A 16289-nucleotide genomic window follows, 5' to 3' on the forward strand; every position below is an offset into this window, starting at 1 on the left:
CGTAGTCGCCGTCAACTTTGATTGGATGTACTGGGTGAACAAAGTCGAATTTGAAGTAAAAAACAAGCAACTTTTGTGCGGATTGGTCCAAAGATACTCTGTGCCAATTTTCATGAGAATTGGTCAAAATTTGTGACCTGTGAAAATTTTTTAAGGTTTTCAACAAAATCCAAGATGGCGGAAAATCTAGTTAGACGGAAAATGACGGCATAGGGTGCGTTGGACTCGTCATGATCCACGGATTCCAACGATGCCTTGTTTTTGAAATTTGGATCAACGAGTCAAAAGTTATTTAGCTGAATGGGCTTCAAACTTTGACCCGTTGGTGGCGCTAGAGAGTTTTGAATTTGGGCACGAAATTTGTTGAATTTGCTAATGGGAATGTGCTAAATAGATGTGCCAAATTTCACAACTTTTTACCATTGCGTTAATGGGGCTGCCATAGACTTCAATTGCAGCGGAAAGTAGAAGAATAAATATAGCTGCAAGCAGCGATACGGGGTCTAGCAGAACAGCAGGCAAGCCTGCGGCTGCTCAGGAGGGCATCATGAGTCCACAGACCAAGTTTGGTGTTTGAGATTAACTCGTTTTCATCCAGGGATTCCAACGGTACCTCATTTGTCCAATTTGAACCAACGGCTCCAAAGCTATGAGCAAAATGCAGTTTTTGTACTTATAGCGCCCCCTCTGGGTGGAAGTGCACCAGACTTTTTGGGCTTCTTACAGACTTGATCATGAGTCTGTGTTAGAAGTTTGATGTCAAAAGATTAATTGGTTGCTGAGATATGGCCTCACGTCCTGTTTGGCGCGTCATCACTTAGTTTGATTGGCTGTTATGGGCAAAGGGAAACGAAATAAAAAATTCCACATGATAGCTCTTGTGAGGCTTGGTCTGAAGATTTTATGTCTCAAGTCCCGTGGAAATCAGACAATCTGGGTGACCTGTAATGTGTTTTGAAGGTTTTTGATATAATTCAAAATGGCGGACAATCAAAGATGGTGTGAATGACGTCGTAGGTTTGGTTGACCTCGGCTATGTCCAGGGATTACAACAATACCTCATTTGTGAAATTTGGACAAACGGGTCCAAAGATATGACCAAAAATGCATTTTTGTTAAATATAGCGCCACCTATAGGTCAAAGGTCTCCAAAATTCTTGGGCCTCTTTAAGATTGAGTTATGAATAAGTGTTATGAGTTTGATGTCAAAAGATTAAACTGTTGTTGAGATATGGTCTCACGTCCTTTTTGGCGTAGTCGCCATCAACTTTGATTGGATGTACTGGTTGAACAAAGTCGAATTTGAAGTAAAAAACGAGCAACTTTTGTGCGGATTGGTCCAAAGATACTCTGTGCCAATTTTCATGAGAAATGGTCAAAATTTGTGACCTGTGAAAATTTTTTAAGGTTTTCAACAAAATCCAAGATGGCGGAAAATCTAGTCAGACGGAAAATGACGTCATAGGGTGCGTTGGAATCGTCATGATCCAAGGATTCCAACGATACCTTGTTTTTTAAATTTGGATGAACGAGTCAAAAGTTATTTAGCTGAATGGGCTTCAAACTTTGACCCGTTGGTGGCGCTAGAGAGTTTTGAATTTGGGCACCAAATTTGTTGAATTTGCTAATGGGAATGTGCTAAATAGATGTGCCAAATTTCACAACTTTTTACCATTGCGTTAATGGGGCTGCCATAGACTTCAATTGCAGCGGAAAGTAGATCAATAATAATAATAGGAAAAACTACTAAAACAATAGGGTTCTGCAGCTTCGCTGCTAGACCCCTAATAAGAAAAGCTACTAAAACAATAGGGTTCTGCAGCTTCGCTGCTAGACCCCTAATAAGAAAAACTACTAAAACAATAGGGTTCTGCAGCTTCGCTGCTAGACCCCTAATAATAATAAGAAAAGCTACTAAAACAATAGGGTTCTGCAGCTTCGCTGCTAGACCCCTAATAAGAAAAACAGCTAAAACAATAGGGTTCTGCAGCTTCGCTGCTAGACCCCTAATAAGAAAAGCTACTAAAACAATAGGGTTCTGCAGCTTCGCTGCTAGACCCCTAATAATAATAATAATAAGAAAAGCTACTAAAACAATAGGGTTCTGCAGCTTCGCTGCTAGACCCCTAATAAGAAAAGCTACTAAAACAATAGGGTTCTGCAGCTTCGCTGCTAGACCCCTAATAATAAGAAAAACAGCTAAAACAATAGGGTTCTGCAGCTTCGCTGCTAGACCCCTAATAAGAAGAACTACTAAAACAATAGGGTTCTGCAGCTTCGCTGCTAGACCCCTAATAATAAGAAAAACTACTAAAACAATAGGGTTCTGCAGCTTCGCTGCTAGACCCCTAATAATAAGAAAAACTACTAAAACAATAGGGTTCTGCAGCTTCGCTGCTAGACCCCTAATAATAATAATAAGAAAAGCTACTAAAACAATAGGGTTCTGCAGCTTCGCTGCTAGACCCCTAATAAGAAAAACTACTAAAACAATAGGGTTCTGCAGCTTCGCTGCTAGACCCCTAATTAGTTTTACAGAAATGTAGAGACCTGCCATTATCTTTAATTGGTAGAGTGAATTTAATCAAAATGAACGTTCTTCATAAATTTTTGTTTTTATTTCATTCTATTCCAATTAAAATCCTGAAAAGTATGTTTAAAGAATTAAATAAATCCATATCCAATTTTCAGTTTGGTGTTGGTTGCACAGTGAGGACCATGAGACTAGGTGGCTTTCCATTGAACAACATTGATTGAGAGGTGTTCCCCTGAGGGTTCTTCTTTTTCTGCCCTGTAAAAAAGCACTTCTGAATTTTACCAAGGACCCCATAATTTTAAACTCATATACTGCCTGGCAAGAAGATCATGCTGTTATTGGTTTAAGCACCACATTGCTCCGGAAAAATCCCCTCTGGGATAATCCTAGCATCCCTCATCCGATTATAGACAGAACTTTAAAAACTTGGGTTAACAGCGGCTTCATAACGGTTGAAGATTTGTACAGTAAAGATACCTTCATCAGCTTTCACCAATTAATTCAAAAATTTAAACTGCCAAACCACAATTTATTCAAATATTTCCAAATCTGCGACTGGGTTCGTAACTGCTATACAGGATTCCAAAAATTCCACCAGATTCTCCGCTTGAAAGTCATCTGCACTCTACGAAGGGACTTATATCTGGCAGTTACACCATCTTAAACAATAACCTTTTGATATACAAGAAGAATGATAAAAAAGTTCAATGAGAATCGGATCTGGAATGCAATTATGACAATACTGATTGGTGTAATATTTTAAACTTGTCTCAGACTACCTTAATTTCGACCAAACATAGACAAATACAGTTCAATATTTTCAATAGAACCTATTATACACCTCATAGATTCCACAAAATATTTCGTAATGTCTCTCCCAACTGCCAAAGATGTAAAACTTGTAAAACCTACTTCATATGCTCTGGTTCATTTGCTTAGAAAAAGAAAAGATTGAAAATAAGTGTGTGGTGTCTTTACCTGGCATGCCAGAGACAGTAGAGTCCTTGCTTGACAGCTTGACCTTTTTACCCTCCTCCACCTGAGTCCCCTTCACTGTCAGATCGGACTCAACTTTCTCAGAGGTCTCAAGAACTTCATGCTGACGCTTTGGACTATTACATTAAGAAGAAATTAAAGGAGACATGTTGGACAGGACTCAAGGGAAACATTGATTTCTTATAGACAAGGAAGCAACATATTTGACACAAGTATTTTGCAAGCGTAAATCACAGAATCTTTAACGATCCTGAATGACTGCTGCAACAAACTTTACACAGTTTCACACACACTGGAGTCCTGAGATGTTTGAGAGATGTGAGAGTTTGTTCATTCTGCCAACCTGCATGCTGCTGTACAGATGTAATGCACAGATGCAACACAGTAAGGAGCCTCATCTTGTATTCTCAACATATTGTAAAGAAAACACAGCAACCTCCAAACCCTAGTTTCTGTATCCCGTGTTGCCTTCTATGTGCTCTGGACCGCTTTCCTCCACTCCCTCCCACACATTTCTAGCCAAGAGAGGAGCACAAGGCCTGGCGCTGTGATGTGTTTGTGTAGACAACAACGATGGAAAAGACATTCTCCTGAACATCTCCAATGTTCTAGTGTGAAAATGGCTCTGTTTTAAGCAGTGCAAGCTCATTTCACTGGTGACTGAAGCACTGTTCACAAGTGAACAGCTTTGAGTCAGTTTACTGCGATTATTATGAGTTTCCTCCTCCAATAACCACTGGTGATGGGATCTCACTTTCCAAATATGTACGGAAATAAACGAATAGAGAGCATCTCCTATCCTAGCAGTTACCCTGTATTTCCCTACCCCCTCTACTCCACTTTCTCTCTCTGTACTTCCCTCTATGCCAGCACTCTACCTCTATACTATCACCCCTGTCATCTGTGGTTTTCCTTCTATGTAGCTTATTGTTAGCTTTGATGTTAGCTCTAACATTATTACAGCTAATTTGTAAGTCGTTTTGGATAAAAGCGTCTGCTAAATGCATAAACACAAACATCAACATACTGTTTCTGCAAAATTATAAGTTCCATCCAGTCATCTCGGTTCAATGTTCTGTTCAATGTGGAGATTTTTTATGAAGAAAGTAAACCATTGTCCCTGCTGGTCGAAATAATTAGCTAACTCTCCAGCTAATTAACAAAAAAGAGTAGCTAATTATTGATAAACTAAATGTTCCCTGTTTTTATATTAAAAAAAAACTTGCTAGCCCTGTTTAGTTAAATTGTTAGTATTATCATCATGTTAGTTAGTTACTGTTGTGTTAGCTCTGAAAATATAAGCTTACTCTGTTTTTTCACTAACTGGTTTTATCATCAATAAATACCAGTAAGTTTAATGATTATGACCCTAATCCGCTCTTAATATAAGAGTAATATTAGGATTTATTTAGGACTAGACAAAATTAGAATGGGTAAATCACCAGTATATGGGCCAAATAACCTCAACCCCCCCCAAAAAATGGATTTAGTATTTTCAAGAGATTTAAATAGCTGTTATGATTTTATAATTAGATTTTTTTCACTTCTAAAACCTACACTTTAGCACTTGTAAAAGAAAATAAATAAATTAGGGTTAGGGTTAATTCAGTGTGTTTGAACTTATTTCTCATAGTGAGCTTCGTCTACTCATTACTGGGGGGCTGTAGCTTAGGAGGAAGGTTGGTGGTTCGACGCTGAACCCCACGTTGCCTACCGATGCATCCATCGGTGTATGAATGGTTAGAAAGCACGTAGTTATGTACAGACTAAGGACGTGCTGTGTGAATGGGTGAATGTGGCATGTAGCGTTAGAAGCGCTGGTCAGAGTGAGAGAAGAGGGGTCAGCTAGACTAGAAAAGCGCTATACAAGTACAGTCCATTTACTATTTACCATTTACAAGAAGGTTCCTATTGGAATGTCAGAATTGGCTTTCTGTGAGGAAAGAACGATAGACCTGCAACTTATCTAACAGAAAGCGGATTAAGGTATGGTATGTGACTGTTCAAATCAAACATTTAGCATTTATGTCGTTGCTCACATAAGATTTCAGCAGGAGCACAGTCTGGTCGTGGTAACTTTACCCATGTCCCACACAAATTTAATGTGTTTAAAAAAACATTCTAATAACATTCTTCAATAGCAGAGAAGTGAAGGGGAATGTCCGTTACTTTTAACTGGTTATATGACTTCCCCACTAGCTGACAAGGGCATAATCTTTTATGAAATCTACTTAATTCACCATGTCTTTAAGCCCTAGAGACGTCCCTGATGTGCTGCATGTGAATGGGTGAATGTGGGTATAAAATAACGTTAGAGTTAAAAAGCCCTGTGTACAGTCCATTTAACTGTTCATCTATACAAGAAGTGATAACACAGTTTAAGAGTTTTTTGTTAACTTTGTTCGTCAAAAAATATTTAAGTTTTAGAAAACAAGTGGTAAGTTGACAATATCAACAGTTAACTACGAAGCAATTTGTCCTAACTTGTTCAGCAGTTGTCTGTTAAATGCATCTACAGACTGAAATGATATCAGCGTGGATCAACACACCACAACACCTGAAAATAAGCAATCAGAACAACCATAACACCTGAAGATAAAGTACTGATAACATTTTTTTCATGAATTAACTGTATTCTTACTAAATTTGTGATCAACATGTCAGTTGATGGATGATTCTTAATATGGCCAACAAATAACATCACTAACAGAATAACTAGTGATTATTGAAGAGAAATGGGTTTTGTAGTGTGAATAAAGACCTTTTATCGTCCTGGATCGGGGTAGTGGGCTCCTCAAATGAAGCTTCACTGGAACTCTCTTTGAAAGGATTGATCTGGTCTTTTCTTAGAAACTGAACAGCCTCTGGTGTGGGTTTGGAGTGGTCAATAGGAGTGTTGTCTTTCCCTGCTTTCCATACTTTGTAACGGTCAGGCTGAAACTTGCGTACAAACACATCCATGGATATCTTCACCATGTCCTGACGGCATGAACACTGAGATGAAAACACAAACCAGCATTCCAGTTTAAATGTGAGCCATATTAGTGAAAGCTGTAAAAATTAAAGCTTTGTGAACAATTGCTCAATTTTTTCAACAAAAGTAGCATGTTTAAACAGCTTTTTGAAAACATGGGAATACCTACATTTTTCCGAAGTTATGAACACAAGAATTAAAATACAGACAAACAAAACCAATGTGTTGTGAACAGTTGAACCATTTTTACAACAAAAGCAGCATGCTGGCAGCAGCACACAGTTGTGTAGCAGCTTGTAGCTCTCTCGTTTGATGTGTTATGTCTGTCGAGTTGCATATCTTGGGTTCTCATGGTGAACACTGCCAAGTAAAGCTTCCAGACTTGATCTACATCAGGCTATAAAGTAACTTTTTCCAACAGACCCATAATATACTGGTCTGATGCAGTGGAGATGTCAAGCTGTCCTGCTAACCAGGCTACGAAAGCAGCCACACAGACCTCCATGCCTCAGTCTTTTCCTGGCTAACGTTTGATCCACTGCACTTAAAATTGGTGACATAAGAGCTGTGGATGGCGACCCGACAATTTTGTACGCAACTGAGTGTGATGATCATGACTGAAACATGTCTGTATCCTGGCCAACATTGCCTTTAAGTCATGAGACATGACACAGTATAACATGGCTAGACCGAACTTAAAGAGTAGTATCAAAGCTGCAAAGGAGACATACAGAAGGAAAAATGAGGGGCACCTCATGGGCTACAACCCGAGGCAAGTGTGGCAGGAAATACAGCACATAACCAACTACAGGTGCTGCAGCGATGCTTCACTAGCAGAGGAACTTAACAGTTTCTATGCTCGTTCTGAGATGAGTAGGCAAATGTCCCCGGAAACTATGTATGCCAAATAAGCTGAACGGATTCTTCGCTCGCTTTGAGGCACAGAACACCCCGTCTGCACAGAAGTCCCCCCCCTCCTCCAGGCGACCAGGTGATTACACTGTCTACGGACAGTGAAAAAAGAACACTCAGCAGGATCAACGGCCACAAAGCTTTGAGTCCTGACAACATATACCTGGCCAATAACTGAAGGACTGCGCAGGGGAACTCTCAGATGTCTTCACAGACATCTTCAACACCTCGCTGAGTCAGGCAGTTGTCCCCATGTGCCCCAAAGCCACCACCATCATCCTGGTTCCGAAGAATGGTTATGTTTATGCATTTAGCAGATGCTTTTATCCAAAGCGACTTACAAAGAGGATACAACATTACAGCTAACATCAAAGCTAACAATAAACTACATAGAAGGAAACCACTAGTCTGACTGTCAGAGGTGACAGGGGTGACAGTAGAGTAGACAGTAGAGATAGAGTGCAGGCATAGAGTACAGAGATAGAGAGGGTAGGGAAGTACAGGTAAGTGCTAGGATAGGAGATGCTCTCTTAAGAGCTGGGTTTTCAAGAGTTTCTTGAAGATAGACAGGGACGCTCCTGTTCTGGTAGCGCTCGGTAGGTCATTCCACCATCGTGGAACGACACATGAAAAGAGTTTGGATTGTCTTAGGCGTGGTGTAGGCACTGCCTGACCACAATCCTGTGACGACCGGAGGAACGGAGTTGTAACATAAGCCTTTGCAAGAGCATTCAAGTAGATGGGAGCCGTTCCATTAAGCACTTTGTAGCTAATATCAGTGACTTGAATTTGATGCGGGCGGCTAAGGGTAGCCAGTGGAGTTCAATGAACAGAGGGGTGATGCGTGCTCTTTTCGGCTGATCAAAGACCAGATGCGCCGCCGCGTTCTGGACCATCTGCAGAGGTTTCACAGCACAGGCTGGGAGACCAGTTAGGAGAGCATTGACGGGAGATGACAATGGCCTGCACCAGGAGCTGGGCGGCATGTTGGCTTAGGTACAGTCTGATCTTTCTTATGTTTAGCAAGGTGAGGCAGCATGAATGAGCAACAGAAGGAACGTGATCTTTAAAGGTTAGTTGGTCATCAATCATGACATGACAGTTTCTAGCTACCTTTGATGGAGCAAGAGATAGGGATTCAGTTTAGATGCAGATGCTGTGGTGTATGCAGTGACGGCTTGTGGTGACATTGAATGGGTGGGCTAATGTATTATAAAAGCCAAGTAGTTGTATTTCAACATAAAAGGTGTCCTGTTAGAATGTAGGTTTAAACTATCACAACAGCATGGGCCTTTTCAACAAATCACCTAAACACTGTTTAGAAGAATGCATTGATGGAAAATATACCATCTACCTATCCCTCTATAAATACAAATACTTTCACACCATAAAAGGTTTTTAAAAAAAGGTCAACCCAGACTTGTGCTAAAAAATTGGTTTCAACTATAGCCTATTGCAATTTGCTTTGGAACACAATAATCCAAACATCAGCACAAAACTAAAATAGTAACTCCAGAAAAACAATGGACGTTAAGAGAGCCTTAAAAGAAATACTCCACAAATGTGCCATTTGTGTGACACGAATGGGGGTGGTCTACCTTATTTGAAGAGAAGCTTCAAGAGGCTAGCCGTTAGCCAGTCCTTTCTCTCAAACCAAGTTACACAATAGCTACGATTTTGGCGCTTTTCTTGCTGTGTAATTTGGATATCCTTTGGATGATGTGCCCCTACTTTTTTCACCTAAGGACATTGAAGAAAACAGATTAGAAAGTAAATAATCCACTTCGTTAACACCGATGCCTGCCATTGTCAAAGTTTCGCCCTACACACGCAATCAAGTAGAGTCGTTTGTGATTGGCCCAAATCAGCTGGCTTTGGGCTGTACAGATTTAGCCCAAATAAGCCGCAAATGGGGGAGGTATTTGCAACCTATCACTCAAACCTGTCAAGTGTAACTGAGTTGCTTCGCTTGGGCTGTAGATAATTAGCCCGTTTTCACCGATTTCATGGGTTTCAATTCAGATTTTGCTCCGCCTCTGATCAAAAATTAAAACACAATTTGTTTAAAGTTTTTATTGAATTATTTATATATTATATTCTCATTTTTATCGAATAATGTAGGGAAGGCTGAGCCCTGTTAGCCTAATTATACCAGCCGTTACTGGGTGCATGGTTGGTTTGTCTGGGAAGACAAGCAGTTCAGTTTTTGAGAGGTTAAGTTGGAGGTGATGGGCTTTCATCCATGTCGATACGTCAGAGAGACAGTCTGAGAATTGTGCTGAGACCGTGTGATCATCAGGTGGGAATGACAGATAGAGCTGAGGCCCCAGTACTGAACCTTGGGGGAACCCTGTGGCGAGGTGGTGCGCTGCAGAAGTGAGACCAAGCCAAGATAATTTGAATGACCGTCCAGTGAGGTATGATTCAAACCAGTGTGGAGTAAGTTTACCGGGCCCCAAAAGTTATAGAATAAAAAGGCATGCTGTCGAAAGTTAAGGCATGCTGTCGACAATTAAGGCATGCTGACCAAGGCATGCTGTCGAAAATTAAGGCATGCTGTCGACAATTAAGGCATGCTGACGAAGGATAATATATGGAAAGTACCAATGGAAAGTACCAATGTTTAGCTCTGTGTAGGGACAAGTCAGGCATTAAGGTCATGGAAAGTACCTAAGGTCAGTGTCGAGTCACGCATCAATGCAAACATAGTAAAACAGGAAAAATGGATGTAGAGGGGAAGTCAGGAGTAGGGGGAAGGACTATTGCATGAATAAAGGTTTTTAAAAAAAAAAGACATGACGAAGGGCCCTGCCACGGGTAAGCTAATTGATTAAAACATAACGGTGGAAGATTGGGGAAAACACGCCATATGAAAGGAGGGGCCCGGGGAGGAGCGTCCACAGGCCCAACTTGTATAAAAGCAGGGACTTTCAGAAGAGTTTTCAGACTTAGCCCGGGCTACTTCTCATGTATGGTCGAATTGTAACTTTGCAATAAAACCATCATTGGACCGCGAACCAGCTGAATCTGTCTCATCTTTGACACTCCGTGCTTCTCATCTTTAACTACTGAGTATAGCACATTAGGTAATTTGGACTCCACAAAAGTCACAACACCAGCAGCGTGCTCTCAATGGTTTTAGACAGAAACGGGAGGAGAGAGACCGGCCGATAGTTCTCCAAATGAGTTGCAGGGAGGGAAGGTTTCTTGAGCAGCGGTGTAGCCCTCAAACGGCTTCTGCCCAATCATACGTTAGCAACCGTAGCTATGCACAAGGGGACAGTCAAGCTTTCGGCACAAAACAATATGCCGAAGCGGTGTGCATACAGGACTTGAGCGTCCGACAGTCGATATCCAAGAAGTTTGGCGGGTGGTGTTGAATTCTTTGCCTTTCCCAGCCCAAGACGCAACAAGAAAGATGCCGGGTGTGGATAAAGTAGTGTGGAAGACCACACGAACAGCGAAGGGTCTGGTGGACTTCCTGACAGGGAGAGCGCGTCAGCAGCAGCACATCCAGCACCATCACCCTGAACATGGGGCCCCCCAGCAGGGCAGGAATTTTACCAGGGCCATGGCCTTGTGCCCTTGAAAAAAATATCTGCCCTGAGGCCACGGTGGCCTTGATGCCCCGCCCGCCCTGCCCTAGTTTGTTTTGCAGTTTTCTAGTCTGCCTTTTTCCTGTCAACACGTACCAGGATCCTGGCTTCCCAGGCAGCGCTGCGTAAGCAAACTCACAAGCCAGGTCCCTATTTCCGGCCAGTCCTTGAATCCTTCACCACCACCACCACTGAGAGATTTCAATATAATGGAGTAAATATCAGAAACGCCAATATTACTGCAGAAGCCTTCTGTAAGCATAGAAAAGACACAGTGGACAACATCACTGCATGCATTGGCAAGAGATTCTCTGCTTTCTCCACTGATCCTGTGCTCTTGGCTGCAGAGATGTTTGATCCTGTGAATTTCCCAACGGAAGAAAAGCTCTTAGAGGAGTTTGGTGACGAAGAGATACATAATCTGTGCAAGCACTATGAGCCTCTTCTGACCAAAAATGGCAGCAATGTGGCTGAGGTAGACAAGGAGTGGTATAGAGCAAAAGCTGACATAGTGCACCACCATTAGGTCACTTGGTTCACCCAGAACACACCGGACGCTAATGTGAATGTACCTGGATTCACAACGCTGAGAGCGAACAGGGACTGCAGACGCAGAAGCAAATGCGAAGGTGGTGGACTCGCACTGTTTATTAACAACAGATGGTGCAACCCGGGGCATGTTACGGTGAAGGAGACATTGAGTTGCTGGCAGTAGGACTCAGACCGTATTACATGCCCATAGAGTTTTCCCACGTCATTGTTGTTTGTGTTTACGTTCCTCCGCGTGCTCACGCCGAGACCGCGTGTGACGTCATCCATGCCACTGTTTCGAGGCAGCAAACACAACATCCAGACGCATTCATCGCCATCTCTGGGGATTTTAACCACATCAGACTGGACACCACACTACCAAACTTTCACCAGTTTGTAAGCTGCCACACCAGGAAGAACAGGACTTTTGACCTCCTGTATGCCAACGTGAAGGAAGCTTACACGGCCACCCCTCTGCCCCCACTGGGAAAGTCTGATCATTACCTGGTCCTGCTCACACCACACTACAAGCCAAATATCCAGAGACAGTCCACAATCACACGCTGTTTCAGGAAATGGTCTCCTGGGCAATGGAGACTCTGAGGGACTGCTTTGAATCTACTGACTGGAACGTCCTGCAGGACACACATGATGAGGACATCAAGGGGGTCAGCCACTGCACTACTGACTACCTGAACTTCTGTATGGACATTGTGATTCCAATTAAAACTGTACGCTGCTTCTCTAACAACAAACCCTGGATCACCAGTGATGGCAATGACATCCTTAACCGGAAGAAGAGGGCATTCAAGGATGATGACAGAGAAGAGCTGAAGCGCATACAGAAGGAACTCAAGGTCCAGCTGAGAGAGGCAAAGGAGGAACAAAGAAGGAAGGTGGAACAGAAGCTGTGATGGAACAACACGAGGGAGGTCTGGGATGGCATGAAAACCATCACAGGCTGCAAGAAGAAGGGCAGCAGCACAGACGAGGGCAATGCTGGGAAAGCAAACCAGCTAAACCTGTTTTTTTTTAACAGGTTTCATACTCCAGCTCACACAGCCAGTGACTGCCCACTTCACACCCTTCACACCCCCATCACGTCCATCATCATTTCAGACGGCGGAGCACCGCCACACCCACGAACAGTTCAACCCCCTCCCCACCACAACAGACAGTTCAACCCCTCACTATCACCAAGGAGCAGGTGAGCAGAGAGCTGAGGAGGCTGCGTCCAGGGAAAGCAGCAGGCCCGGACAAAGTGTGTCCAAGGATGCCCAAGGCCTGTTCTGCTGAACTGGGGGAGCCGCTTCAGCATGTGTTCAACCTGAGCCTGCAGCTGGGGAGGGTCCCCGTGTCTCATCCCTGTTCCGAAGATAAAACACCCCAGGGACCCGGGTGACTTCAGACCAGTGGCACTAACATGACACATCATGAAGATCTTCTCTTCATCTCCTCAGACTCCAGGTCCTCCACGCACAGGACCCACTGCAGTTTGGATACCAGGAGAAGGTGGGCATGGAGGATGCCATCCTTTATCTGCTACACAGCGTTTACTCTCACCTGGACAAGGAGAGTGGTGCTGTGAGAATCATATTCTTTGATTTCTCCAGCGCTTTCAACACAATCCAGCCCCTCCTGCTGAGACAAGCTGACAGAGATGAGAGTAGACTCACACTTGGTGAGATGGATTACAGACTACCTCACAGAGAGACCACAGTGTGTCAGACTGAAGGACTGCACGTCGGACACTGTAGTTAGCAGCACCGGAGCACCACAGGGGACTGTGCTCTCTCCTGTCCTCTTCACCTTGTATACGTCTGGCTTCCAGTACAACTCTGGGTTCTGCCACACACAGAAATATTCAGATGACACTGCAATAGTTGGCTGTGTCAAGGATGGACGGGAGGGGGAGTACAGGAGCCTGGTTGAGGACTTTGTGGGGTGGTGCATGTCCAACCGCCTACAGCTGAACACCTCCAAGACTAAGGAGATGGTGGTGGACTTCAGAAGGAAGAAACCACAGCTCCAACCTGTGTCCATCGAGGGGGTCGATGTGGAGGTGGTCAGGACATACAAATATCTGGGGCTGCAGCTGGATGACAGATTGGACTGGACATAGACTCTGTACACAGGAAAGGACAGAGCCGTCTCTACTTCCTGAGAAGGCTGGGGTCCTTCAACATCTGCAAAAAACTGCTGCAGATGTTTTACCAGTCAGTGGTGGCCAGCGTCTTCTTCTACGCTGTGGTTGGCTGGGGAGGTAGCAGCAAGAAGAGGGACTCTGCCCGACTGGACAGACTGGTGAAGAGAGCTGGCTCAGTGGTGGGCACAGAGCTGGACTCTGGTGACAGTGGCAGAGAGAAGGACTCTGAACAAAATGCTGTCCATACTGGACAAAGCCCACCACCCTCAGCACAACACCTTCATCAGGCAGAGGAGTGTGTTCAGTGGCAGACTGCTGTCTCAATTCTGCTCCACCAACAGACTCAATAACTCTTTTGTCCCTCTGGCCATCGGGCTGTACAACAGCTCTCAGTGATGGAACTTCTGCTAGTTCTAGGGTCACTTTACATTTATAAAAAATTCATAGTTGTACAAAACATTTAATTTCTACAGTTACTTCTTTAATATTTTTTGCTAAATTTGCTAATTTTTTTGCTAGATGCTAAAAATAATCTTGATGTTCCCTGTCTCTGCCTCTCAAGTACAGCGGCAGTTCTCAGTCATGAAGAGAATGCAAGGAGACTGGCACATAAGCCTGCATACATCCACCGTTGAAGACCTCCTCCTCATCACATCACAGGGTTGTGCTCCTACAGATTATCAAAGCCAAAAATCTGTGGCAAGATGGTGGGCAGCTGGCATCAACAAAAAGAGGCCAAACATTCATCCATATAGTCCAAAGAACCCCAAAACATGCACTGTAAATCTCCCTGACTCCCCATTCCCATCTTCAAACGTGTCTAGTGACTCTGATTAAGGATCCAGCGTGACACAGGTGTCATGGCCTGTGTCTGATCTTCAGACATCAAAAAGTATAGTAGAGGTTTCTTTACCTGCTTGACAGTTTCAACTGAGACTCCAATCTTCCTCAGAAATGTCATTATTTCTTAAATTAAATACAGAATGGACGTGGACTTAAAATCATTGTTTTATTTTATGGCCTTGGTGCCCTCAAAAAATTGACAACACAAAAGGCCAGGTGGCCTTGCTTCTAAAATGACGAAACTCCAGGCGTGCCCCCCAGAGATGTGTGCTGAGCCCCCTCCTCTTCTCCCTGCTGACCCACAACTACACACCGCTGCACAACTTCAACCTTCTCATCAAGTTTGCGGACGACACAACCGTGGACAAACTACAGGAATGACCTCATGGTGCAGGCACAACAATCTCTCCTTGAATGTGGAGAAGACAAAAGAGACTTCAGGAGAGCGCATCACGATGTGGTACGGAACCTGCCGCAGGTCCCTTCAGCACATCGTGAGAGCAGCGGGGAAGATCATAGGCACCACCACCACAACACCCCCCAAGAGTTGTACAACACCCGCAAAGCCAACCGCATCGTGGGAGACCCCACCACCCATCCATCCATGATACACAACCTCTTCAGCCTGCTGCCGTCGGAGGAGACTGCAGAGTCTGACGAAGAGCTTATGCACTCATGCACTTTACAAGCTGAAAATGTTTCATGTCTTCACTGTTTATATTTTTACATTTACTTTATCTTATATTAAGACTTGCTTGCTTTATTCTGTGTTGTTCGGGAGACTGAGAGTCACGAAATTTCAATTCTCAGTATGTCTGTGGATGTATTGCAGAATAAAGCTGACAATAAAGATGACTTTGACTTTAAAACTGCTCTTCATAGATTACAGCTCAGCTTTCAACACCATCATCCCAGACATCCTGATCAATAAACTCCTGGATTTACAGCTGCCCCTGGACAAAGGATTGTCTCTCCAACAGGCCACAATCTATGAGACTTGGCCCCACCTCTCCTCCTCCCTCAGACTCAGATTTAAGTGTTGACGTATGGAGAAATATTTTTAACAATATTTGCATAATTTGGAAAATTATGATTCAAAATTGGAGAAAAAAAAGTTGGAGCTGAAATGTTTGTCATGACTGAAGGAATCTGCAGTGAAAGTTTTAGCCCTAAACAACAAACAGGTGATTTTTAACGATTTCTTTAAGCAAGACAAGCACAACTTTGTTTTTTTTTGTTCAGAAGCCACACCCACTTTGTCCAATCACCAACAGTAATGATTTACCTTATGAATGTCTAATAATGATGTGAACAAATTTTGCTACAGATCTGTTAAACTGTTTGCAACAAAAAACTAACCCTAACCCTGTAAACACAATTTTACAGCACACACATTTGCCAAATTGGGTACAGGTAAACAGGGCACTGCTGAAAACTAAGGTTATGCATCTCAAGTTAATATACATTAGGAAATTTAAGTTTTGCACCATTTAATATCTTGACAGCTAGCAAGATACATTTTGCATGTGTATAACTTGGTCATACAGCAAAATATCAAAAGCTGGCTTGAGTAACTTTTAATCTTAACTTTCTTCCCTAGCTTTTATGTATGGGGATGGGGATTTATCCAACCATGGATAAATTCAAGAAAAAGAAAAGTTTCTGAAGAAAACAGAACGCTTGATGCTACGTGGGCAGATTCATTTGCTTTCACTGCTGACGAGACTGGTTTACCATTCTGTTTAATATGTGGTG

The 16289-nt window shown here is 43.1% G+C and overlaps 1 protein-coding gene across 2 annotated transcripts in view; it reads right to left on the bottom strand.

Annotated features, from left to right (window-relative positions):
- The window catches only part of kdm4aa (lysine (K)-specific demethylase 4A, genome duplicate a), a 172135-nt gene that overhangs the window by 125567 nt on the left and 30279 nt on the right, over positions 1-16289 (bottom strand). For both annotated transcript variants that reach the window (XM_072390199.1, XM_072390198.1), the window contains exons 9-10: positions 6294-6526; positions 3515-3648 (exon numbers count right to left, since the gene is read on the bottom strand). In XM_072390199.1, coding sequence (XP_072246300.1) covers positions 3515-3648; positions 6294-6526 — 367 coding nt within the window. The remainder of the gene's footprint in view (positions 1-3514; positions 3649-6293; positions 6527-16289) is intronic.

The sequence above is a fragment of the Leuresthes tenuis genome, unplaced genomic scaffold (genome assembly GCF_036924035.1).
Source record: "Leuresthes tenuis unplaced genomic scaffold, fLeuTen1.0.hap1 SCAF_7, whole genome shotgun sequence".
NCBI lineage: Eukaryota > Metazoa > Chordata > Actinopteri > Atheriniformes > Atherinopsidae > Leuresthes > Leuresthes tenuis.